The 26,837-nt window shown below is 36.1% G+C and overlaps 1 protein-coding gene across 10 annotated transcripts in view; it reads right to left on the bottom strand.

Annotated features, from left to right (window-relative positions):
• DMXL1 (Dmx like 1) overlaps window positions 1–26,837 on the bottom strand; it is an 84,094-nt gene that overhangs the window by 37,571 nt on the left and 19,686 nt on the right. For 9 of the 10 annotated variants that reach the window (XM_074568844.1, XM_074568843.1, XM_074568842.1 and 6 more), the window contains exons 6-22: window positions 25,274–25,340; window positions 21,669–21,844; window positions 19,942–20,131; window positions 18,227–18,392; window positions 14,198–14,410; window positions 13,266–13,519; window positions 12,482–13,166; window positions 11,858–11,979; window positions 11,240–11,329; window positions 10,828–10,930; window positions 8,644–8,760; window positions 7,171–7,395; window positions 4,809–6,506; window positions 3,792–3,902; window positions 2,287–2,456; window positions 1,011–1,108; window positions 135–300 (exon numbers count right to left, since the gene is read on the bottom strand). In XM_074568844.1, coding sequence (XP_074424945.1) covers window positions 135–300; window positions 1,011–1,108; window positions 2,287–2,456; window positions 3,792–3,902; window positions 4,809–6,506; window positions 7,171–7,395; window positions 8,644–8,760; window positions 10,828–10,930; window positions 11,240–11,329; window positions 11,858–11,979; window positions 12,482–13,166; window positions 13,266–13,519; window positions 14,198–14,410; window positions 18,227–18,392; window positions 19,942–20,131; window positions 21,669–21,844; window positions 25,274–25,340 — 4,651 coding nt within the window. The remainder of the gene's footprint in view (window positions 1–134; window positions 301–1,010; window positions 1,109–2,286; window positions 2,457–3,791; window positions 3,903–4,808; window positions 6,507–7,170; window positions 7,396–8,643; window positions 8,761–10,827; window positions 10,931–11,239; window positions 11,330–11,857; window positions 11,980–12,481; window positions 13,167–13,265; window positions 13,520–14,197; window positions 14,411–18,226; window positions 18,393–19,941; window positions 20,132–21,668; window positions 21,845–25,273; window positions 25,341–26,837) is intronic. The other variant, XM_074568838.1, reaches the window with a different exon arrangement.

A 26,837-nucleotide genomic window follows, 5' to 3' on the forward strand; every position in this document is an offset into this window, starting at 1 on the left:
GGGGGGGGAAAGGGGGAGGAATACAAACCAGAATCTTCAGGGGTCATACTAATATGCAAGTCCCATTCAATATATTTGTACATTTCAGACAACACAACAGTGTTAAATATTTAAGAAGTTCATTATTTTATTACCTCCACTGCATCTTTTAAGTGTCCTGCCAACAAAAAAAATGCTGCAGAATGTTCAAAACGCTGTTTGCCAAGCAAAGAAAAAGCATTCTTTAATGCTGCTTTACGCCATCTGTCTTCAGTGAAGTTGTTTCCAAAAAACTGTGTCATTTTAGTATCTTTTTGGGACCTGTATATTGAACATGATTGATAAAAATATTATGTGTTTTACTAGATGCATTATGGCTCTTAATTTCCTCAGATGCCAGTAGAATTTTACACAGATCTTTTCATCAGGAAACGCAGAGGCTCTCACCAAACTAGAAGCATAGGAGGCTTTATATTTTAAAACAAAAATGAACTTTAGTAAATACAAAAACTAATGGTGTTTTCAGTCAACCTGGTACAAATACAGAAAAGCTCACTTTTCCCAGGTAAGCTCTTAACAGTAAGTGACAACTCAAACTACTTTTTTAAGAAGCTTGCAACGTTGAACATTATGTTACAAAACGCCAGTTTCAGAGACAGACTTAATTCGGTCCTCTGAACTTAAGGTAAAATTTGTAACAACAAACACTTTTCTAAAAAATAACTATGTCATTCCACACACTACACAGGTAGCCCTCAGAAGTAAATCCAAATTAAGCAGTCATTGAAATTACAGCAGATTTGAGACTAAAACTTGGAGCATCTACCTTCAGAACCAGCAACTAAATTACCTCAGTAAATACAAGAAGCTTAAAAACTACTCATTCAATGTAATGACTAATTTAGAAGTCAGATCTCAGCTTTCAATAGTAATATTTGTGCTTCTTTTGGATTACCATCACATTCAACTTTTTTCCCCAAAATTATACCAGACAGTATGAAACTCCATGTAAGAGCTTGCATGTCTCCTACCTGTATAATCCCCAGATCACAGCCTTCTTTTTCATTGCAAGGTAAAAAATGGCTGCATCAAGTGGATCATTGTTTCGCTGAAAGGCTGCTTTAGCCACCTGTGAAGATAATTCAACAGCAAAAAAATGACTAAAATTCAAATGAATCTTAAATTGGATCCCTGTATCCCATGCCCCATAGTGCTTGGAAGTTCTCCTTAATATGGAATCCCTCCGCTCACTATGAGTCTGACATAAGAACACGTAAAGATACCACAGCTTCAACCACTTGTTTTTGTTTTATATCATTTAGCTAATGCTTTTCCAGGACTAGAAGCTTTTTTTGCAGATCAAATGGGAATGCGTACACCTGAAATCAGTTCCTGAAATCATAACAAAATTAATTTACTCGTTGCTCTGGTAATCAAAGAACAGGCCAGGACCAGTCACAACAAGAGAAAAGTTGTTTACAGGAGATTACTTTTGGAGGTTAGCAACGAAAAAGGAGTAAGTGGCAGCAAGAATAGCCCAAGACCAATGTAAGGTAAACTTAAATGCAGGCCCAGAACACTGGGAATTTTTTTAATGCAACGCAGGTTAAGTTTCATAAAGTGATGACTGATTGCTGAAGACTGAAAAGTAAAAGTAGAGACATGCATTTTACCACTTTGTGCTTTGTAGTCAAAGTATCTTGTGCATGTCATTTTCTAGCTCAACACACTTGGCTTTTCCAAGAGCTTAAAACAAGTGGTAATGAGGTTAGGCTTATTGCCACATCTGTGATGACTAAGATACATATTTAAAAAACAAAAAATTTAAAAAATACAAACAAACCAACAAGCCAAAACAAAACAATAGGTTTTTTTATCATGGAAATGTATCAGTTTGCAAGACAGATGTATAATATCTTAGTTGACCCCACTTATGATATGTTTCTAAGGAGAACCTTTTTCCTTAACTTGTTTCCTGATTTTATTATAAAAAAATAACTATACACTCAATCTGTATCTTAAGCATCCACAATAAGGACTGTACACTGCCACCTTGAAAATGGAATACCTAAAAGCCCCAAATGTACTTCACACTGTAATTTGAAACCTAAAGTACTAGGAAAAAAAAATAGTTAAATACAAAAGTTCTTACTCATACAATAAACTATACGTACAAAAAATACAGCACAAAACATTCAGAAACACTGAACATATCTAAAAATTTAAACCCACATAAATAGAAGGTAAACAGCAGAGGACAGCTGTTTGGAAAAGTTTCATAGTTTTGTTTCAGAATGCTATATTTACCTTTTCTATGCATTTCCGCAGGCTATGGATATTTCGAACCCACCATCCTATACCCATAGCTCTGAGTTCTGACCATGTTGGATCTCCTTTCTGCACTGCAGGGAGCATGCTCAGTAGTTCTTCTTCTGCTACTGAATGAAATGCCCAGGCAAAATGACTAGTAGATAAGCCTACATAATAGGCCATAAAGAAAAAAAAAAAGAAAAGAGATATTCACTAATAAAATAATCCAGAATGTGAAGTCAAGGGGGTGGGAAAAAGAGAAGGGAAGAAGGTTGAATTGTTTAGTTTTGATTTCTAAAGTGCATTGTTGATGACGCAACAGAAATTTAAGAATATTTGTAAGCACTGCATACCAAATATTAAAAAAAGCTCACACAGATGAAAATATTTTTTCACCTGCAAACCCTTTATGCAAGTTTGCAAAGAACAGAGTTACTGACTGAAGCTCAAAATACACTTATTGTGGGTGGCATTTAAGATTAGCCATGATACAAAGCGCAGCATACTGATTAAACTTTTCAAAGTTTCAAATGATAGGTTCGGTATTTTCACTTGGATTAGAAAATGTGAAGTTTCAGATAATCACAGAAGAAAACAGGTTTGAGGACAGAGATACAAAAGAAATCTGGGGGAAAAAAATTACATGAGGAAGACAGCAATTAGGTGTAGCAGTGTACGTGGCTATGGATAATTGCAACTCTAGTGAGGATGAGGAGATGCTTTTTTGTACAAAGGCACACTCAACTACACCTCTGCAGATGCCTTGGAGGCACTTCTTACTCTCAGCAATTTCTGAGCTCAGCAGAAGTATCTCAACTAAAAGTATTTCACCAGAGAGCTAACTCAGTGGTACTCTATTGCGGCAGTCTTGGCAAATTCCAGTCTCTGATGCAGCTGACGGGTGACAAACCGTGAGATTGGAAATGCCATCAACTGTCATGATGACTAATGAAAGGGTAAAGAAGCAATCACAGCCAGTCCTTTAGATTTGATTAGGCTTAATCAAATCCCTCTCATTCAGTTGTCTGGAATATCACGTTGCAACTACTTAAAACTATACCAAAGAAAACTATTTGAAATAGTCTATTGGATAATTACAGTAAGCATATGAAAAAACTTTATAAATTTGAGTAGACTGTAAGAGATATCTTTTTTCAAATACGTATTAAAAAACTAAGTACGTACTCTATTTTCTATTGCATTATTCCTGCAGAAGGTTATTGGAACAACATGGTCCTAGAAGTGCAGAAAAGCCAATTCTTTTGGGAAATAGAAAATTTACAACTAAAGAATTATTAGAAAAAAAATCACTTCGATTCCAAGACCTCTACCTAAAATAAAACAGATATATTCTGCTCTGGCATACAATGATATTGAACAATCTTTTTCTTAAAAAAAACAACAAAGTAACTCATTGATTCTGCAGAGGCATGTCAATCATGCAATTGTATGTACAGCTATGTCAGTAAGATTCACCTCATCTAAGAAAACACAACAGTTACCTTGGTGAAGCAGTTGAGCTCGATGTACAGGAGGAAGTGAAGTTGTTAGAAATGTGTGAAGCCGAACAGCCAATAAAAATTTTAAACCACACTCATCAAGAGTTTCTCCACCTGGAATGAAATATTTTTATAAGCAATTTAGAAAAACTACTACAAGCAGCTATTGGGTGTCTTAACAGAAGAAATACTTTACAATTCTGTGACTACTAATGCTTTAAGTTCATAAATAGTATAGCTAAATTCATAATTCTTCCCTTCAAGGAAAGGGAAAGAGAAAAATTTCAAATATGAAAAGTTTTTAAGTTATCTGTTCTCAATGCAAGAAACAGAAAAAGTGTTATCATATAAAAAAATCCGTAAACTTAGTTTCAATTTCTCTACATAGCACAACAAACACTGGCCTTAAGAAAGTTATCTCCTTAAAAGTGAATTAGAAACAATTATGGCATGTGGGCTGATGGACTAAAACTGGCACTAACAGTTAACAATACAGAATCTGATTTTATAGAAGTCTGAAGTCTTGGAACTTTAGTTAAACAGCAAATACTGTAAGGGCACAGTATTTAACAAACCATTAAAGGAGGAACTGCTGCCTGAGCATTCATGCACCATTCACGGTGTTGCACGCACACACACTCTCGGGCATGCCTCCTCCAGGCTTGACCCTGGGTTTCCCGTAGCAGAGTTTCAGGCATTGGATCTTTATAAAATAATTAATTTAATTTAAAGCTACTGCAGCAAGAACAACCCAGGCTGGGTGCCTCCAAAGAGAGGGATCCCAAACAAAGAATTCCCTGGGCAATTATAGCCTTGTGATCTACACACCCGCCCCTCACTCGCCCTTCACACACTGTCCCCTTGTCTCTTAGTCCAATGCTGATTTTTGGTCTGGGGCTATACTATGAAACAAAACTATGATGTGCTTTCATAAGCTACAAAAGTATTCCAAAATAGGAAAAACTCCCAAAAAAGGTTGTGAAGCACAGTTGTACATTTAACTTGGAAGAGACGGCTTACCCTGATTTCTGTCTCTGCTTTCTCCAATGTCTGTACTGGTTGTAGCAATTGTATCTGCCAAGGCCATCAATGACATTTGCTCCATCCTAGTCAGACCTGGCAAGCTTGAATGAAGCAAGTGACGAGAAAGAACCTGAGCATGCTCTGGTCCAAAGTAAGTTGGGCTATATTGAGAAAGATCGATGACTTTTGGTTTCAAACTGTCTTCATCTGCATCAAATGTAACAAGTTCATCTGTACTTATAACAGTATTTTGAAAGAGATCTTCATAATTGTCATTGGGCACATCTTTTTTATTTTGACTATTTTGATTATTAGACTTCTCTGAACAGGAATGAGATGAATCGTCATCTGCAGCAAGCAGAGCATATAAGGGCAATGGTGGAACAGAGTCTATTTCAATATAGTCTGCAGACTCAGTTTTGCTGAATGTTTTGGGATCTCTTGCAGTACTTCCACTAGCACTGATGGTCAGAGATCTGAGCCTTTTATCATGATTAGGTTCAGTTTCATTTATAGCAACAACTTCTCCAGCAATGCACTTCACCAGATGTGACAGAATGGCTTTTGCTCTACGTACTTTACCAAGATCCATGAGTTCCAACAGTTGATATGGATGGTACTGAGGTAAAGTGGGAGATAATGTATGAGCTGCTTCAAAGAGACCAGAATCTTCCATTTCCGTAGACAGATCACAGGCTGATCTTTTCCCACTAAGTTTCTGTGCAAGGCTGGTCATAGATCTGGTCAAGGTTCGCTTTGGTGGATGCAGACCTGAGGCAGATGACTGGCTTTGTTTCATTAAGCTAGTTATACATGGCATACTTCCACTGTAGGAATCTGTACTAACTAGATCCTGCTTGGAAGGAGACTGCCACTGGGAATAAACATGCATTTCACAATCCATTCCAACTACAAGAATGCCATCACGCACCCAAGACAAGGAGACTGGAAAAGGAGGTGACCCCTCTACAGATGAAACCAAGTCGACAGAACGCAGCAGAACAAACCTAGAAAGGGTTGTAGCCTTCGTACTGCCACTATGGGAGACTGCAACAATCTCCTTACCATTTTGTTCTTGCAGTTTCCCAGAAAGCTGACCAAACATATAAAGTTTTGATCCAATTCCTACTGTTAGAATATGTGAACCATCTTCCCTTGACATCCAATCTAAGTGTACCAAGTGCTTAGTGCTAGGCATAATATTCCCACCATGAGACAGAGAAATGTCTTGTTGGTTATATGCCACTAAATTACTATCAATACTAACACCAGAGTCTAGCATGGTGCCTACCTCATCTAAGTGAAGAGTTTGTTCTAGAATCCAAGAAGAACCCCCTGTAGATTCACATTCAAAAATACTAACATGCATTATAAAATCTTGAGAAAGATGACTATTTTTAGATGTTACCTGCTTGTATGCTACTGCTAATCTGTTCGTGTGTGCACAGCTAACTTCAGTTGGCCTTCCTGGAACACTAATAGCACTACTACTAAGAAGTCCATCCTCAATCAGTAATGGCCATTCTTCCCACACATATGTCACATCGCTATGTGCGCTATACTCTGGAATGGAAGAAACTGATGATTCAGTGGTAACTCTGCATCTCCAAAATCGAACTTTTCCATCAGAGCATGAAGTAGCCAGCAGATATGGTGCACGACAAACAGGATATATGGAAGAACTACTCAGATGTCCTAAAATTAAATAAAATACACTTTTACTGAGGGAAATATTAAGAAGCAAGTGAGACAGTAATGACATTTTTATTCAGTTATCATTATTCTGGAAAAAAAAAAATCAGCACTTCCTCGCAGAGAGTTGTTTGCAGGGCCTCACAAAGGAGACAACGTGACAAAAATACTATAAAACCATTTTACCCTTTGATTACACTTCATGTTCTAAACAGAAGTCAAATTATATTATTTAAACCTGAATATTAATATCTATCATCTCTCCTACCAAACAAACGTTTCCCATTCATAAATCTGAATGTTTTTATAAAATATTTTTTGAAAGACTGATGGAAGCCTTAAAATTTAAGCATAAACCCTGCAAAAAAAATTTCATGACTGACTGCAAAATGAAATTTGTATTTGTATAATTCCTTTTATTGCAACAATCTGGAATTCAATACATATTATATCTTAAATAAAAGCTTTATTTTAGGATCAGTATTTAGTATTAGCTCCACGAGATATAAAGTTGGTGGAGCAAGTTTTAGCAAACCTTTTATAACTACCTACAGGTGTTTTAATTTTAGCAACAAACACCAAACTTACTATTACTTTGTTTCTATTTTAAGACTGAAGTCAGAAAGGCAAGAATTCCTTATTTTATTGTTTAAAAAAAGTTACAAACCTGCTGACGGCTTTACACTTATTATCTCCACTCCTTCAGGCAAATTCAACTCCTGACTATACACCATTTTGGAAGACAGAGTAAGCCAGCTGGTGCTCTGAAGGTTTGCTCTACAGGCCTGATACTTTTGAGTGAATGGTGACTGGATCTTTTCTGGATCTGGTGAAGAATACAATTCTTCCGTTTGTGTTGCTGCTTCAGGTGTATTTGAATCCATCCTTTCATCTAAAAAAGTTTGCATTGTTAATTTAAAAAATAAATTATTTAACTTAAGAAGTAATTTTACTCACCTTAAAAGTTCCAAAGAGACAGATAAAACATGGCTTAAAATTTTACTTTAGCTTTAATGAAATGCATTCCCACATTCAAATTTAAAGAGAAATGCTAGCACACCTCAGATTAAATACTTCTGACATTTTAGAAATGCTGAGAAGTTATAGCTTTAAATTTTTCAGACTTAAAACAACTGAACTGTAACTGGAAACACCAAAACTGCAGAGAAAAGAGTTATGTGGTTATCCACAGAAACTTAACACTTCATGAAGCACAAAATACCTGCAGCTAGAGAAATTAAATTAAGATCTCTGTGTCTTACCTTACAAATTGGGGAAAGGTGTTTTTCAGAAAAGTTTTGTTAATATTCACTTAAAATGTAGGATCTCAGAGATTATTTGATAAAAATGCTTCACTTCTACTTTTTTAATAAAACTCAACAGTTGAAGTATGAATTTGATGGACTTGGAACATGAAAATTGCCAATAGGTTGGTTAGAAAAGCTTTATTGGTAATGTTCTCATCATATGAGTAGATCAGAAAATTTGGATCTTTAGTCTTCTCACCAACTTAGAAACTAATTGCAATAATACTTAAAATAACTGTAGAAATTCTGCCTTTGAAAGTAACAGTAAGACAAATACCAATTTGGTTTAAATAACAGGAACGTGCAGTATATCTTTTGGTATGTAGTGAATGCCAGATTTATGTTTTCTTAAAATCTTTACATGTTATCAGAAAACTAACCAAGTATATTTTAGCTTACTTTAAAACTTTTATACTTTTTGTGGTAATTTGATAGTCTGAAAGAGAACCAGCAGATTTAAGAACTTCAAAATTGTTCATAACTAATTTTTTCTCTGATGTTTAGGTGCTTCAGACTATGGTTCAATTTAGAGTTTATGAGTAAACTCAAAAATGGCAGAACAGAAGCTTCTGAGAAGTAAAATATCTGAACTGTTTGTTAGGCTGGACAGATATATTTGCCCTTAGAATGCACAAAAAATACCAAACTTTGGGCTCAGGCTGAACTCAAAAGCTTCAGCATTCTGGAGATTAAGTAGTAATTATGCTTGTGCTAGAAGAATTGCAGATTCTTTTCAAAAAGCTGAAACACAATTTAGAATACACCAAATAGCAGATATATTCACAAGATAGTGACTTTTTTTTAAGCAGAAAACTACAAGAAAGAGGGCTTACCTACTGAGACAGGAATTGACTTCAAATGTAAATGCCACATATGCAGTAATGAATGGGTTTGAGTATACTCTATTACTATTAAGTAGAATTTTTCAGAGAATCCGTTCTGCTGGTTTCCTGATGAAATTCAGAACAGGAAGATCTTAGGGGTTATTCACCTGAAAACAGAACTAAATTTTGCTGGCTAGCAAATAATCATATTAAGCTATAACAAACTAATACCGAAATGCAACTCTGTTATATTAGTTTTCTCAGTATTTTATCACAAACGTAACCACTACAACTAGAGGTACACATGAAGAACTATCCATGCTTTCCTTCAGAGAGAACAAAATATTTTCCTGAATTTGCTGTGTTTAAAGGTAAATCCTAGAATGTCGTCTCAGCTCTACACTTTTGTCTTTTACATGCTTGTCTCTTACAGTTTCTTAGCTATCTGCTACTGGCAATTGTAGTAGTTAAGACAGTGAACTAGCTGGCTTTTAATAGATAAAAAGTATGTAAGTTACATCTGTAGAAGAAATGCCATGTCAACAGTTGTGAAAGTCATGGCCTGGCCTAATCGACAGGCTCATCCATCCCGACCCAGCCAGACCGACTGTGTTGTCTGGAATGCACAAGAGGTACAATGCTTCTTCCTAAGAAATTATTTGCTACAGTTTCACCCAAAGAAAAGACAACATGAGTTGTAATATCAGTAGGAGACCATTTCTGGAGGGTGCACCCAGCCATTCTCCTTCCTCAGCACGAAAGTAAATACACTAGGACCAAGAAAGAATAGTTAGTGTAGTGGCCATTTTTCCTCCATGATTCCTCTGACCCTTCTTTAGGTATGCATCTACTAAAAAATGATCAAGAATAAGCTGTATTTGCCTTGTAGGTTTGACATTTGGTTGCTTATGGTACTGTAGAAAAATGCAAGTCAATTTGTTCTTTTTTTAAAAAGAACATGAGCTAAATACTTATATGCTTTATTAAAGAGGAAATAGTGCGGGTGTTTTAAAACTAAAGAGCTTTAAAGTACTAGAAAATACTTTGAAATTAGAACGATACGCTTCTAATTCACAGTTTTTAAAAGGATCCACGCAGCCCAGTTTCTTACATTGCAGCAACCCATATAGACCTTCAGAACACTTACAGATGTATATAGTTGCACTTTTCTAAGATCAAATAGCTTCCATATTTCTTTTGAAGTCCTTTCTGCATATCATGATCAAGATGCAAATGTACAACAAACTTATGCTGTAGAGTAACACTTCATTTTGTTCTCTATTTTGTTCTCCATTTTCAATATCCCATTTGCACTTTTTGACCTCTAATGAGAGTTAGGTTGACATTTTCATAGATTATCTCCACTACTCCAAATCTTTCTTGACTAGAAACAGGTAAATCAGGATTGATCACTATATATATATATATACACACACAGTTCAGGTAATATTTCCCTAGGTGTCTCCATCTTCTTCTAAGAAAAATAAATTTTGTGTACCAAGTTACTATGCAACTTTTTGACACTGCTCCACAACTTTGCTTTCTTTTATTCTGCATTCCCTTTACTACTGCAGATGACTTGGTATCAAACACTTTACTCTGACCCTTTTTTCCCCACGTTATCTCATTGGAACTGAACAAACAAAATCGTGATACCTATATAACACAACCACTGACCCACTCCGCCGAGGAAAACTGATTATTTATTCCAGAGCAATTCAGATCTGCCCTAAGACCTACAAATCCACACACTACTCATAGTACTGTATTTTATAGCTGTGGTTTGGGGTATTTGTTTGGCCTGCCATTTATTTTACAACTCAAGGCCTAAGGAGAAGTATTTAGCCAATGTAAAGGACGAACATCCATCATGAAAGGACGCAAGTAAGCTTTGTCTGTATCATACCTGCAGCTAGAGGCTCTATGTTTAAAACGCTTTCCCCCTCATCTAAGAAAAGTATTGTATTAAGCATTCCACTGCTGGTTCATGATGGGTATCTCATGGTTTAAGTAACTTCACCTAAAATTTGGTTGTGCACTGCTCTTAAAGGAAGCGAAGCAAGCATGAGTGTCATTAGACTAGATTTTCCTCTTTGGTATATAAAGACCTCAAATAAAGGTATTTCACCTTAAAATACTAAAAGCTATATAACAAGTTCTTTTTCCTCTGTGGAACAAAAAAGAATTCTTTACCAGATTCTGATAAATTGTTCTTCTTTTCAGGAATTTCCTTCTCCTGGGTATTTAAAATGAAGTCTTCTTGAAAAACGTGGAATAACTGTGTTTTTCTGCCATGCTAAGGAAGCAAAAACACACAAAAGTGAATATCATGGAGTGTACTGCTTAAGATTGCTCTCTAACCTGTGAGCTTTTAACTTGATTGTTAAGTTCTATGTATCAATGAAAGATTTCTCAAGAAAATGCACTTTCATTACACACAATTTTTTCATGTACAGGTACTACGAAACAAAAAGCAAGTAAATGTCAGAATCAGTCTTTAAATAACTCATCTTTACCTGATGGAAAGCTACAGGTATAGCCTTATTGCTACCACTTTTTAAACAAGCTAATTATGCTATGAAATGAATTCACAAAAAGGTCTTACAAGCTCTGTGATAGCATCCAGTTCAATGATACACCCTGGGCGAGCCGTAGATTGCTGACTTATGATGTTAAAAACTTCACCGACGTATTTCTGTTTAAAAAGAGTCAGGGGGATGGTCTTGTTAACTCAGTGTTGTGCATTTCTGTGGCACTGCCTGCTAGGTAGGTGCAACACCAGTAAGCAAATGTTAACTAAGGCATTAAATACACACTGGTTGCAATCCACCAAGAACAAATGCAACATTCCCAGTTTTATCAGGAGTCACACTGGCTTTGATGGTTGAAAGGTGACAAGAACTTGCGTCTCTCATCTGGAAGGCCTTACATTCAGCAGTTTATTGTCCTTTTCCAAGGCTGCATTGTCATCTCAACTTTTCCTTAGGATGGACAACACACACAGTCTGTTGCTCTGCTATTACTCCTTTTAGTGCAAGTGTTTCAAAGGTATTTCCCAACTAAACATTGACCTGCCTCAATATCCAGAGTTTGAGATTAAATGGAATGCAGCATGGCTGCAATGTGAAAGCCTCAGCAACCAGCTTAGTTATGAACGAGTCTGAAACTAGTGCTGCTGAATGAAGTTACAACCTCCAAAAACTTGAAAGAGATTTTCACTTACAGAAATTTGTGGATTGGAGAGCTCACACAAAAGTTTCTTAGCATCTATTACAGCTTGATATAATCTCAAATGCTGTCCATCACTAGCCACAAAGCAGGCACTTGGAGAATTACAGTATGCACCTGAAAAATAAGAATGCACAAAGTGCTCAAATATTCAAACACCAACTTGCTCCCTTTTTCTGGCAAGAGGCAATTTTGAAGTTACGAAAGAAAACAATATAGCATAAGAAAAACTACCTCTTGTTAATTTGTGTTCACAAGCAAAGTTTAATGCTCCACTCAGCAACGAAATCAAAATACATGAAAGGAAATGAGAATCCCATTTGCAAAACAGAGAAAAATCTGCCGCTGCTTTTAAGTGTTCAACATGCTTGAAGCATCTAAGAACTTTACTGCATTAGCTCCTGAAATATCAAATAAATAAAAGAAGAACACAGAAATTCTTCACACAGGAACAGACCCTTTCCAAGTACCAGTAGCTTGGAAATTTGTGACATAAAGGACCCATGCTTAACATTTTTTTCAATGCATTCAAGTACATCTACATTATCTATTTAATAACATTATTAGGTTATATTACTTTTATTCTAGAACACTTCGCAAATCAGGAAACCAAACTCACCAAGGCAGTAGCTGGGTATAAGTGTGGGCAGCCATGCAACATTAGAAAAAGCTGAAACATGGAGAGAATTGATCCGAGCAAGTTCAGAAACTCCACCAGAAAAGGACAAAGGCCCAACAGGGTCAACTCTCCAAAGAATAAGTTCACTGTAAACCGCATTGGGATCCTGGGATGTTACATCTGCATTGCCTCTACTCTGAAGTCTTACTGGTGACTCCTGAGACTTTAAAGAATCATTTGCTTGTTTTGCACTCTCAACATCTGGTGAAATCAGAGCATTGTGATGTGAGGTTGTAAGCAGCAGTGGTAATACCGAGTGGCAAGCCAAGTCATTAAGATGAAAACGGTGACCACAATATCGGGATTTATGTGAAATACTAAGTACAGTTGAAAAAGCAGATTCCTCAGCAAAACTCACTAGCCACTGGTTCAATGACCCATCCGCGTGTTTGGAAATCATCATAACATTGGGTGTGAAGATACTTAGTTTTAAACTGTTGGTTGATTTACTATGTCCAGAGGAGATAAGCATAGATGAAGATCGTGTAAGGCCAGGAGGCTTTTGTTTGCCTTGTTGAATAGCTAAGTCAACATTTTTGGTACAAGCATACATCACTATACTTCTGCAAAGAGAGTTTGCATCACCCGTTGGAAATGCAACAGGAATTCTTGAGACAAATGACACCTGGAATTTTAAAAAAGGGAGAAAGAGTAAGTATTAAAGTTATTTTCTCATCATACTTCTCACTGAATAACAATGCATAAACCAGAAAAAATAAAGTACCTGCACCTGGCGAAACATGCCAGGCTGGTATTCATCTAGCCAGTCTACATGCCATACCAGCAGTGAACCATCCATAGGATGTATACTGAATAGCATGTCAGCATTTTTACTCCATTCAGAAAGTAGTACTTCAATTTCATGATCAATAATAGCAGAAGATAAAGGAACAATGCTGAAATTCGGAGTAGTTTTCTCATCACCCAGTTCCTTCTTTTCTTGGTTCCCTTTATGTTCATCTCCATTTTCATCAACTTCTAGAACACACAAAAGGTATATACTATATTCAAAAGCAGAAGTATAGCAAGCGTTGGAGCACCTTTCAGGCCTTTTATAAACCACTCACGTAAGCAAAAATTTAAAGTAATGAAAATTTTAACTAGAAATCCTCTAGTGGACCTGAGTCTATGACTAACAAAACAAAATAGTTTACATCGTACTTTAATTTGAAATACTTTTATTTTTCCCCACTATATAAAAATTTTTGCATGTGTAGGCAGAAGAAAACCAGTCATCTCCAAATCGTATATATTTAAATTAATTGACTACTTTATTTTATAGAATAAAGCTATTTAAATTAGGCGTACATTAATATTTAAAAAAAAAGGAAAGTTAAATCTAAGGTTGTACCTGCTTCCTTAAACATGTTAAAATAACACACTTTCATGCAAAGGCCTCCAGGTCAGCTAAGTAATACACTTTTCAGCATAAATAACTCAAAATCTTTGGAACAATCATAAACAAATCCAGAATTTCTAGACACAGATTTTTAAGAGCCACTTAGGTACTTCCAGCGCAAGGGAAGGAAATGCACGGAAATGCTACTGTAATATATCTGTATCCTTATGTGTCAATTTGCCCGCCTCTTGCTTCACATGAAAGAACATTACAAATTACTTTGTAAAATGAAAGGCATTTGCCTGTAAGACTTCTACCTTCTTCTGATCTGCCATCCATTTGATTAGATTCCTCAGTGTTAGTCTCAGGCGAATGATGTTCAAAACTCTTCTTAAGTTGTTGCAAAAATACTTCCATGGATAGGGTAAAATGAAGTTCTTTATTGTTTAGCCAGTGCACAACAAAAGGTCCACTTTTTTCTTCATTTTCCCCAAGACTCAGAGATGTGATAGAAGGGAGTAGAGGAATATCTACCAGAAAAAGATGTTGACATTTTTGAAAACCAAGTAGTTTAGTCAAAACATAGACAAAGCGTGTTACCACTTGTCATTCATTTCACCAACGCCATCTACTTTCAGTATTAAATTGCTTGACTGTTACCACAAGAGATGTCCCACAGGAAGGGAAGGCTCTTTGGTATGCTTACGTTAGGATTACAGCATGGCGCTGCCCTGTTACATCTTCATGATGCAACACTGTCCATACAGGTTAATTTACCTTGTGTTTTGCTACTACAGCTCAATACAAACCAAATAATTTAAACATAATTTCACAACACTTAGTCTACAATGGAGGCTGCAGTAGGTATACACAGTAATCAAGAACCATGTATCACAGGGCTTACACTAGAAAAAATGAGTACAGTGACTCTGTAACACCACTGTATAAAGCCGGGGTTTCTGATTCCTATAGATCCCATTATTATTTTACATTGCCCTATGATGATACTCTGTGTCCCAGGTGGCTGTGAAAAATAAAGCAGTAATCACAAAGTAAGTGGCAGAAGCAAGTATCAGGCTGCTGCAGAGTAACATCATCTAAATTAAGTGTGGCTAAAAAGCAGGTAGGTGATTTACTGTAATTCCCTCAAATGGGCCATACAGCAACATGCTAAAAGCTCAACCTGCATTTAATTCCCACCTAGAAGTCCCCATATATATTCTCATCTCCTTCTGCTCTCTACTTATGCAGCATTACTTAAAGTCAATGCCCTGGGACATAAAACGCTTTTTACTCCCATTCTGTTGGGTTTTTTTTCCAAAGCCAATGATGGCTTTGAATTACTTACCCTCCAGTCTAGCCTAATAAAATGATAGCTAAGAGTGCACAGACAGAAGAAGGGACCACCACAACCACCAGCAATTTTGTTGTGGGGAGGGGACTCAGCAGGGGCGGAGGTAAAGAGCACAGAGTATTTAAGAAATACAGCCTGTCTTCCTAAAAAGGGAAATTAATGCCAGTGTCAAAAATATCATAATACAGTTGTCAAAAACAGAACTTAGAAGAATTCTGTTTTGTCTTTGGAAGACAAAACTACAGTAAAAGTAAGAAGGTGAACTGGAAAGATGACTTTTCAGATTATATTATAAATCTATGTACTTTGAGTAGATCTCAAAAGACTGCTGAAGTAATAACTTTTTTCTCATTCTCCTATCTTGTAACTACCAACTTCTAACTGATGCTCAGCTTTGTACAAAAACTTTAGTGAATTTCTATTTGCTTCATAAATCACATTCACTCTTTCCAGAAAACTTCTAAGGACTTTGGATTCAGTAACTTCTGGATTTGCCTAGAATTTGTCCTAACAATCACTGCTTATTCCTTTCACTGAACCCCACTGAGGCTGAATACCAGGTTAAATAACACTCTAGTATAAAAGAAGGTCTCAAGGATTTTGTTGCAAAATTAACAACAGAACACAAATACAATAAAAATTAAAAATAAGCTTCTTCTTTTACACAACAGCATTATTCTTTTTGAAAAAGTTAGGTGAATGAGAGATAAAGCTGCTTTGGCCTTAGTTTTTAACAAGTACTCTGAATGTTGTAATAAGGGCAAATTTTCAAGTGCAAGATCATAAACAGATTTAGTTTAAATTAAATGAAAGAAAATACAATTAGGTTTTCAGGTAAAATTTAATTTCAAAAGGGCAAACTAAAAGAACTACTTAGAGAATCTGGTTAGACTGAGATACTTAAGGACTTGACTGTGAGGAAGAACAGATATTTCTTCAAATTAAGATTTAAGATGTGAAAGTTACTTCAGAGTTTCTGCATTAAAGATCAACCCTTCCTCCAATCTATTGTGTTAAAGACCAAGTGACGCAAAAGACAGTATCAAGATAGACAATATTAATACAGATAACATACAAGGAATACAAGATTAAGAAGGCCAGAGAGAAGTGTTAGACACCTATGAAAATCTTTTACCATTCTTCTCCAAAATTACTTTTATTCCCATTCTGCGAGTTTACTGTTGGGCACATTTATATATTGCAAGGACTATTAAAAGCAAAATTAAAGTTTACTTAGTTATTATGTATAAAAAAAACAAGGAAGAAGTGCTTTAAGAGTAGATATAAAAAAAAGATAGCGAAAGAATATGTCCTAGCCACATGAAAAGGTTAGCTATCTCCTTGTGCAATCTGAAGATGCAGAAATGAGAACTAAAAATCTCCAAGAAGCTTTAGAGAAATTTTCCTTTATGACATTGGGTAGTAAATTACATCATGACTAGAGACATTTCCTGCAGAAATAAGATAGCATTGATGGTACAAGCACGTAACTGCAAAAAGTTTTCTTTTGGTAGGCTGAATGTGATTCTAGCCATATCTGTTAAAAGAAACATGAACCAAATACTAAAAAAATCATAGAATCATAGAATTGTTAGGGTTGGAAGGGACCTTAAAGATCATCTAGTTCCAACCCCCCTGCCACGGGCAGGGACACCTCCTACTAGATCAGGTTGCTCAGAGCCCCATCCAGCCTGGTCTTAAAAACTTCCAGGGATGGGGCTTCCACTGCCGCTCTGGGCAACCTGTTCTAGTGTCTCACCACCCTCATGGTGAAGAACTTCTTCCTAACGTCCAGTCTGAATCGTTCCATCTCTAGTTTTAATCCATTCCCTCTAGTCCTACCATTACCCAATATCCTAAGAAGCCCCTCACCAGCTTTCTTGTAGGCCCCCTCAAGATACTGGTAGGCCACTATAAGGTCTCCTCGGAGCCTTCTTTTCTCCAGACTGAACAACCCCAACTTTCTCAGTCTGTCCTCACAGGAGACGTGCTCCAGCCCTCTGATCATCCTCATGGCCCTTCTCTGGACACGTTCCAGCACATCCATATCTTTCTTGTAGTAGGGGCTCCAGAATTGGACGCAGTACTCCAAGTGGGGTCTCACGAGAGTGGACTAGAGGGGGAGAAACACCTCCCTCGACCAGGAGAAATTGTTTACAGCTTGCTTAGTCCAGCAATGGTAATAGAAACCAACAGTTCTTTATAATCATAGCAAAGACTGTGCAGCTACAAATACGAACTAATCATGAATGCCTCTAGGTTAAAAGTGGCCTTTCAAACAAAGGTCAGGAGGAACAAAAAAAATAATTTAAAAATACTGTAAGACAAAGCTTAACTAACTTCAGAAAAGGATTACATAATACATTTGCTCATTAAGTCTAGACATGGGAAATCATATCACAGCAATAAAACCTTAATGAAAGGCCATTCAACATTGCATTTCTCTTCAGTTTTTCAATAAGCAGACATGCACTTCATTTTCAGCACATACAAATGATTATGAAGACAAAAATACTAGTGACTATTGGGCATTTCCCTTAAGGCCTATAAGAATATCTTGAATGCAAGAGAATATTAAAGTTTATGGAACACAAGATGAAGGCGTGTTTTGTTTGGTTCAGAGACAGAAGTAGAGGGATGTGTGGTTACTTCAGACACTTGTTTTAAGCTTGGATGTTTTTGATTTATCAGTGTGCTCCCAATATCATACACAATTCTCAGTAAATTTGTAAATCTAGTTACAAATATTTAGCCTTCTGCATTTCAGACCACTGTGAATCTCAGTTAACAGATGACCAAAAATAAAGATGGGATTACTGTGAAGGAAATTTATTCAAATCTTTTCATTACTGTAGAAAAAGGTTCTTCCATGCATTAAATGAAACCAACTTGCTAATAATTTTGCATGATCACATAAATACTGCACAAATACATGTGAGCCAATTAAGCTTACACAGACCTAACAGAAAACGTATCTTACCCCACTTCTTACCTGTGGCTGGATTGATACTGGCAGCAATATGGAAGTGACAAAGTGCATTCGCATGAGGGATGTTCCTGTGAGCTTCGTGGGGATCTTGCTGATGTGGAGCATATCCAGTATGTGCTACAACAGCACCCGACCTCCTCCTTCCTCGTCGGAAGTGCCTCAGGTTTAACTGCATAAAGAATAAAGTGTCATTTTTAATTCCCTCCAAAAAGATAAAGCAGATTTAATCTGTAAGTTGTTTTCTACATACTAGTGCATTACATTTTTCAGTTTAAAAGCTACTGTAAAGTATCAGTAGCATTTCTCGCAAAAATTAAACTGTTCAGGTTGTGTCTGCAATAGAGATACCAGAGACTTCAGGTTCATTTATAAAGGCCCATACAGTACTTTGACATAATAATAGCTTCTTATTTCAGTATGCAGACAATGTTCATACAGTTTTTGTACTTGCACAGAAAATACTACTATATTTCACAAACATATACCATGCTTATTCAAGATTCTGAACAAAAAAGGCAGAAAATCTGAATAATCTTATTTCAGAGACTGAAAAACTGGATCAGTACTTTGGATCAGTACTTTGATTAGATTGGATTAGTACTTCCACACCCGTCATAAAGTCCCAATGAGTTTTAAGGTCTTCCCCCTTTATGCAAATAGATGTTTCCAAGGGAAAAATAATATTCAAGTTTTAAGACCAACTATGCCAGTATTAAGAAGTTTCACTCCACAAACTGCACAGTTCAAGGTCACTGTGTTGTAGATTATCTATATAAGCACCAAAAGGTACAAGAAGGTACACAATTTGTATTAAGGATGGTATTACACTCTTGGCATTCCTTTTCACTTGCTATCCTTTGCATCTTAATACAGCATGCTCATGTAAAACAGTCTTCTCTCCATTTTTATGTAATTGTTATCTCTGATCTCTAGTGTTGCCTCTTATTTTCCACAGGACACAGAAGTGTCTCCAACTTCCCTTCCCCCTTTGAATATTTTTTCTTTGCTGTGTTGTGCCTTTCAGCCTGTCATACTTCTCATCTGTGACACATGTGCTAAGAATGCACCATGACCACACTAAATACATAATTTCATTAAGATAAGAGCACAACACCCACATGCTCTCTACACAGCTTTTCAGGAGATCACTAATGCTTCATCTGCCCGCTGCTTCCCATTGGTTAGAAAACACTATCCAGGATCATTTGCCTTAGAGATACAGCTTAGGAAAAATCTGCTCCGCTTGAGGACTACAGCAGAAAGGCAAAAAGCCTATCTTTCTTCCCCCCATGTTATCATTGTTTTTCTAGTTGCAGAAGCCAGAGAACATCCCACAACTTCAGAGGTAACAAGCCAGCCCCTACCACACATTTTAAGGCAGCTTCATCAGTGGGTTTCACGTGACCTATATACACTATGTGCTCTGTACTGTTCCTAGCCCTTTGAACTAGATACTGCAAAGCACTTTGCTTCAGTCTGCAAAATAGGCAGTAGCGGCATAATGACAGTGTGTCTTCTAATGTGAAAGTTCAGTAGGACGGCTGTCAGCTTAGCCTTCCTAAGGAAGATTTCAAGTAAATTCACTCTAGCATTTTATATGCATCTATGGCGTGAAGGATTTCAGCTTATGATACATGTTCGAGTTACTAATTACAATCCTGTCTAAAAGTACGTGTGTGTACATGTCTTTATTCTCACTGTTCAATTTCACTTCTTACCTCTAAAGCATTCTGCACTTTTTCCTTACTTGAAGTATTTCTCTTGAAGTTATTTGTGAAGTTCACTGCTTCGTTCCCATTGTTGTATCCACCACCATACAACAGACTGTCGTTGGGTAATAAAGTCTCTGCCCAGAGACGACAAACATTATCCTTACAGCAAGTCAGGAGTACATTGCAGACAGCACCACTAATGAAAGAAAATTTAAAGTGTGAAGAATCTGCTTACTATCACATAGCATCAAAATAAAGGAACACTACCAAAGAGCTTTCTATTATCAGTTTTTGGAATTGCCCCAAGTAACTCAAAGATACTAAAGGGAAGAATAACTCAACAATACATTCTTAGGAAAACAAATGATGTACAAAAGGCTTTCATATCTATTCAAGTATCTGATATAAATTACCACAAACCTCATTACAAAACTGTGCAAGATCAAATCATGGATTTCAATTTACAGAACTAGTCATAGTTGGAATAGCAAAATTTATGTTTTTCTTTTTAAAGTCGTCCACATAAAAAGTTAATCATATTCTGGATACCTGTTCTCAATTCCCCAGATGTTACTGCTATACAGCACTTACAAAATTACATACCCAAAACAGAGAAACCAAGATAATACCAGGAATACAACCGCCAATTTAAAACTACAAACTTCTCTTAATTACCATTTTTCCAAATGCAATTTGCATTACATATATATATATAAATACAATTATACGAGAGAGAGATATATATATTTAAAAATGCAATAACTACCTAAACTAGGCGGTTAAAAAAAAAATATCTATGCAGATCATCAAGTTTCCAGTTCACGTAAGTTCACAATTTAGTTTTAGCTAAGACTCAAAAACTATATATGGATCATCTGACTGTACTATCCAGCAGCAAACTCCCTTACGCACTATGGAGTAGATAAATTTTTCAAAACAGATTTAAGGACTACAGTAATGGCTTTATGAAGAGTCTTCTACTTAAAGGTTGGTATAAAAGACAGCATAAACTTGCTTGAACACACAAAGGTATGCAGAATTCAAATGGTTACTACTTGGAATATGGCAAAAAGATGGCTGCACAGCACAAAATTTCTAACAGTACTTCAGTTTGAGACCACAATTACTGGTGAAAACTAGGCACAGGTCATTTAGGAATCGTCAGAAGACACACACACACAAAAAAAAAAATCAAACCCCAAATGCCAAATGATCATTTTAATTCAATTTACAGACAATGTTTCTAACAGATGTCTGTTTTTGTACTAGGTAAAAAAATAAATTAAAAGACACAGAAATATTTGAATGTTTGAGAAAGATGACATAAAGTCAGGGAACTTTTGAATTGCTCTGAATCCACTAGGACAGAAGAGGAACAAGCAAGGATCAAATGCATGAACGGTCATGTAAGACAATGTAATGAAAAAGTTGCAAAGAGAGGTAATTTTGCAAGACTTGATTTTATAATTTAGTCGGATCTCTAAGCCAGTCTGTGGGACTCCCTTTCTGTGTTTCCAGTTTGTTCCCCAGTAAGAGGATGCTTAACCATCCTCTCAAAAACTTCAGTGTGAAGGAATTACATGAACATACACAAAAAATATTCAAGGTATGCAAACTCAATTATTAACTGAAGTAAACTGTACAACTCGTGTGATGATTGTACAGCTGGGAAGATTGTACAGTTTGGGATTTTTGGGGCAATTTACAAACCTCAGGTTATTAGAACTACTGACCGTGGCATGAATTTACTGGTCTTCCTCCATGAAAATGCATTTACGGATCGAGGATGAGCCAAATAAACAAATGAAAAATCAACTTCTTTTGCTTGTTTTTCTGAACTTGTGCCGGGTGGTGCTACGGCTGACCGCCAGCTGTCTGTGTTGTACCATACTTTCACAAGACAATCATCCTGAGGAAAGAAAAAGAGACAGTAAATAAGACTACCTTGTGTAAGAATATGATGCGCTTCAAGTACTTCTGGGTATGTCTCCTCAGTTTTCATTTTTCTCTTAAGTAAAATACTCTTCTGATGACAGAAAGTCAGTTCAGTAAAGAGAACTTTAAAACCTGTTCATAAAGAAAACACAGTAGCAGAGCTTTCTTTTAATCTCTCTTGCCATTACTAGCTTGGATTAAATTTTGCTTCTTCTGATTAGCTGCCAATTTTTAACCACAAAAATGCAAGCTGCATTGGCTTGAGCTGGTATTCAAATGTTAATACAACTTACTGTACTTTGACAGAAATCCCCCAAAATCCCCACACAGAGACTCAAATGTTAGGAATACAAACAAAGGGTAAAGATGACATCTCAAAAATCAAGCTCAGTACTGCTCAGCCTGCTTTTCTTAGATATGCACATACATAAACTGAAAAAATCATGTCCCTAATGTCCTTGTTCTTATGCCTTTAAGGACCAGATAAATTAATCTGGATCTAGATTTGCAAGTTGTTAATCAACTATTAAATATGACTGGTACTGAAATATTGTATTAACCTGGGTATGCTTAACATGACCCTATTAGCAGGAGGGGGAGGTTGTTTTGCTGACCAGCATCTTCTCTCATAAAAAATTCAACAAAGAAAGCAGACACAGGAACAAAGATGCATTTTAAAGATTCTACAATCAGGTAATTAACTTAGTCATTTATGGTAAAAAAATCTGTTATTAATATTCCTACTTACTTAGTAATTTTTCCTACTTATTTAGTAATTGCGCTTTGCCTGAGTTTATAATGTAAGTTAAAACAATAGGAGATAAGACATTCCAGTCAAAATCTCTGCAAGGATATTATCACTATTCAAGCTATTTGCTGATTAATTTCTTTTTCCACAATTCAATCATATTATAAGATTAGAATCCATAAAAAATTGACTTTTAAAATAAATATTAAATCCCCCTTCTTACTAACAGCTGGTATAGTGATGCGTTTTCAATTTAGGATGAGAATAATGTTAATAACACACTAATATTTTAGTGTTTGCTAAGCAGCCAAGGACTTTTCAGCTTCTCATACTGGCCTGCCAACAAGAGGGCAGGAGGGACTCAAGAAGCTGAGAGGGAACTCATGTGGGACAGATGACCCCTACTGGAGAAAGGGATGTCCCATACCATATGACGTCATGCTCAGCGTATAAAGCTGGGTGAAGAAGGAAGGGGGGCACATTCAGAGTTATGGCATTTGTCTTCCCAAGTAACTGTTATGCATGATGGAGCCCTGCTGTCCTGGAGATGGCTGAACACCTGACTGCCCATGGAAAGTAGTGAATGAATTCCTTCTTTTGCTTTACCTATTAAACTGTCTTAATCTCAACTCACGAGTTTTCTCACTTTTACTCTTCCAACTCTCTCCACCATCCCAGCTGGGGTGAGTGAGTGAGCGTCTGTGTGGGGCTTAGTTGCTGGGGTTAAATATCATGAAATACATATAGTATATATTGCCAGCAATGATATAACACTTTTTTTTTTTGCTAAAACCTGATTTCAAACAATTTTATAACTAATAGTTATCTTAAACATGGCTGGAGTAACTCCCCTTTCAGCCAGTAAATGGCTAAAGACTTCACAGAACATACAGCAAGCAATTTGACACCCCAAAGAAGAAAAACAAGAATGGACCATGAGAACTTGTGACTTTGTATAGTTTATCATCAAGAAAGTCTGGTATTTCACTTCATGTATTGGAAACTAGTCAACTGGAATATAGTTTACCTAGATTATTTTACAGATTTGTTATATCTTTGTCTCTTCCTTAAAGATAGCAAATGCCTTAAAAGTTAGTCTCCTAAGCAAGTATAGTGATCTGAAATGGCAAGCTTTAGAGGAAGAACCAAATACCTCCAACTAAGCAAGATGTGTGTTACTCACCTGTTCTTGATGCACACTACTGAATCACAAAAATATGCATGAACACTGCATTTTAAAAGCAAGACTCATTTGCAGACTGAACCATCCTTGAATCTTTGTGCTTTGCGCATGTATTAAGGGACGTTATGATCCAAACAGCAAGAGTGAAGTTCCACATACTGCTACTACGAATCAAACACTGTTCTAACCAATCTTTATGTGTACATACTAATTTTTCACTCATGTTTCCGAATCAGACTAGGCCAAACCACACAACTGTCTTTCATTCTTAATCTGAAACTCATTCTGTTAGGTTAATACTGTTGTGGATTCTGTGACACTTAAACTGGGTTTTCACTAATCTCAGCAATTGTGTTGTCCCTATTAACCTTACATACTAACATTTTGTTTCCTTTTTAATGGTTCTGCAGTCTCTGATGGGTTCTTTAGTTGGCAGTACAAACTGGATGCCTACCTGCATCTGTTAATCTGTGTTAAAACTGCTTATACTGTTAAATTTTCTGTGTTTTTTTTTTTAAATAGTAATCTGTTTTGTCACCACAATCTACTTTGATAATCTCATAAATTCTCACAAGACAGGTCTGGACATTCTTATTGGAACTTTTTGACAAGTGTCAATGTGACTCTCTTCTCAAATGAAGACAATAGCATTATTCGCAGAAAACAACTACTCATTTCACATCCCTTAAGAAGTAATGCAAATTCTCATATGGATTTGTCACACTTTTTCACGGGATTCTCTACACTACATTGATTTTTTTCTGCTTTGACTTGTTAGGATATTATTCTCTTACAAAACCTGAACAACAAGATTTGTGGTACAAATAAAAGATTAGTTAGTGTTTCAGGAAGTGAAACGATATGACAGTGACATTTTGCTTTAATGTTTTTGCTTATGTTGCCAAGGGGTTTTATTGCTTTTTCTGATAAACCACTCAATGCTGAGCACATAGAACTAATCTGTAAGATTGGCCACAAACACTGACATTAACTATGTGCAAACGTACCTGTGGAGGAGAATGTTAATTCTATGTACACACAAATAGGCATACAGACACATTTACACAAAAAACATATCAAAGAGCTATTTTGGATCAATGGTGTTACAATAATAGTAAAGTATTGAATATATTTTCTCACTAGAAGGATATCCAACAATGAACTCATCCACAGATCTCCCCCATTCCCTGAAACTCTTCTTTATCTCATGTCTTATAATTTGGTACTGATTAAAAATGGGTATTTTAAAATAGTAAGCAGCAAATATTTGTTGCGTTGCTCCCCGATCTACCTTTCTCACAAATTCTTATTTACCAAAATGTAAAGATGCATAGAGGGATTACTGGAAATACTATGCAAAAAATATAAAAAATAAATTTTTCATTAAAACACCTTGATATTTTTTTAAAATGTGTGTTTGCTTTAATAGCTTGTCTGAATTAGTACAAAGCAAGTTAGAAGAAAATGCTTACCTTTCCAGCAGTAGCAAAAAACTCCCCATCTGGCGAGAATTTCATTAATGAAACTTGAGAAGCAGTTCTATGAAATAAAGACAATGAAAAGTAGAAAATAAGTTTCAAGAACATTTTCAGAACTCTGAACAGTTTTTTCCCCTTGAACTCATTAAAGTGTTTTAATTCTCATATGCAAGTATCCATTGGATTATGTGAAACAACTTAAGCTTTAACAAAGTCCAGAAGGACTAGGAGGTAAAATTGAGTGCAACACATGGTTGTCGTGTTGCACAAGAAAAACAGAAAATCACAAAGCTGCAGCTTAGGATGCTACAATATCCAATATTCAAAAAAACCATAAAAGAAAACAATGCTAAAAGATTAAACTCTATGCAGATATGCTCTACTTCCACTTTTTTCTGCTGTCCCATATTGTCTTCCATCTTATCTGAAAGACATCTCAGTTTTTCATACTTCCTACAGTTGTAAATCAAGAAAACAATGAGACATAAAAAGAATACTGTAGTTAAGAAATATCTGAAAGTAGTTTTTACATTAATGGTCACACTGCTAAAAGATGCCACACCAAAATAATCTAAATCTAAGTATGCGGTTTGGTTTTGCTGTGTTTTACTTTCGTTGGAAATACTAATAAATGAGCTTCTTTTACGGGTTTTTACGCACTGAACTATTGCTTAAGTGACAGGCTTACTAAAGGCAACAAGAACATACAAGAACTTATTTGTGCAGCACAAGTATAGTGCACATTTTAATCTTGAATTTATTAGACATTAATAACAAGTTGTAAGGCCTAACTTTAAAGAAGGATTAAGTTAGCCATCAGGTCAACAAAAGCATGATGCATTTAGTGTGCGCAATAACAACAGCAAGTCAATTACAAAAGCTATGCATTAAAGAAAGTAAATTTTCACATAGGTGGAAAGCGGCATTCTCCTAGAAGAGACAATATGAAGACACTTGGGAACACCTCCTTCAGACACTAAAAATCATTCTAGCAAAGGGCAGTACTGCAAAATCACTATGTTGCAAACTTCTCCTCAAGAAAAAAACTATTCTAAATCTAACTGAAGCACAAATGCCAGAAGACATGCTGGCATAGAAGCTCAACTAACAAAGCAAGTTCTGTTGACCCTTTCCATGACGTGCTAGTTCAAAGAACACAATGCTTTACAATCTCTCCTCCACAAATGAGTTTAAAAGAGAGAAACTGATGGAGAGCTATGAAGACTTGAGGCTATGAAGTAAGGTTTATGACACAAATGCAAAACATATTACTGGAGGGACAGAGGAAAAAGCATTCTATCTACAGGCTGACTCCTTTTATTAGTCTGAGAAATGAGTGTCTAAAATATTCATAAATTGAGTAAGTCTTCAACTTCTTTTATTTAGAAAGTCCATTGAATTCCAAGGAAAAATTTTCAGTTGTCATCTGGATGATCTTGGGATTTTAAACACAACCTTGATTAAAGTTAGAAAGTACACAGAAAAAGGACCAACTGAAGGATTAAAAAAGGGTTTTTTTCAGACACATCGAAGGAACTACCCAACTAACGCTAAGCGC

The sequence above is a fragment of the Larus michahellis genome, chromosome Z, assembly GCF_964199755.1.
Source record: "Larus michahellis chromosome Z, bLarMic1.1, whole genome shotgun sequence".
Taxonomy (NCBI): domain Eukaryota; kingdom Metazoa; phylum Chordata; class Aves; order Charadriiformes; family Laridae; genus Larus; species Larus michahellis.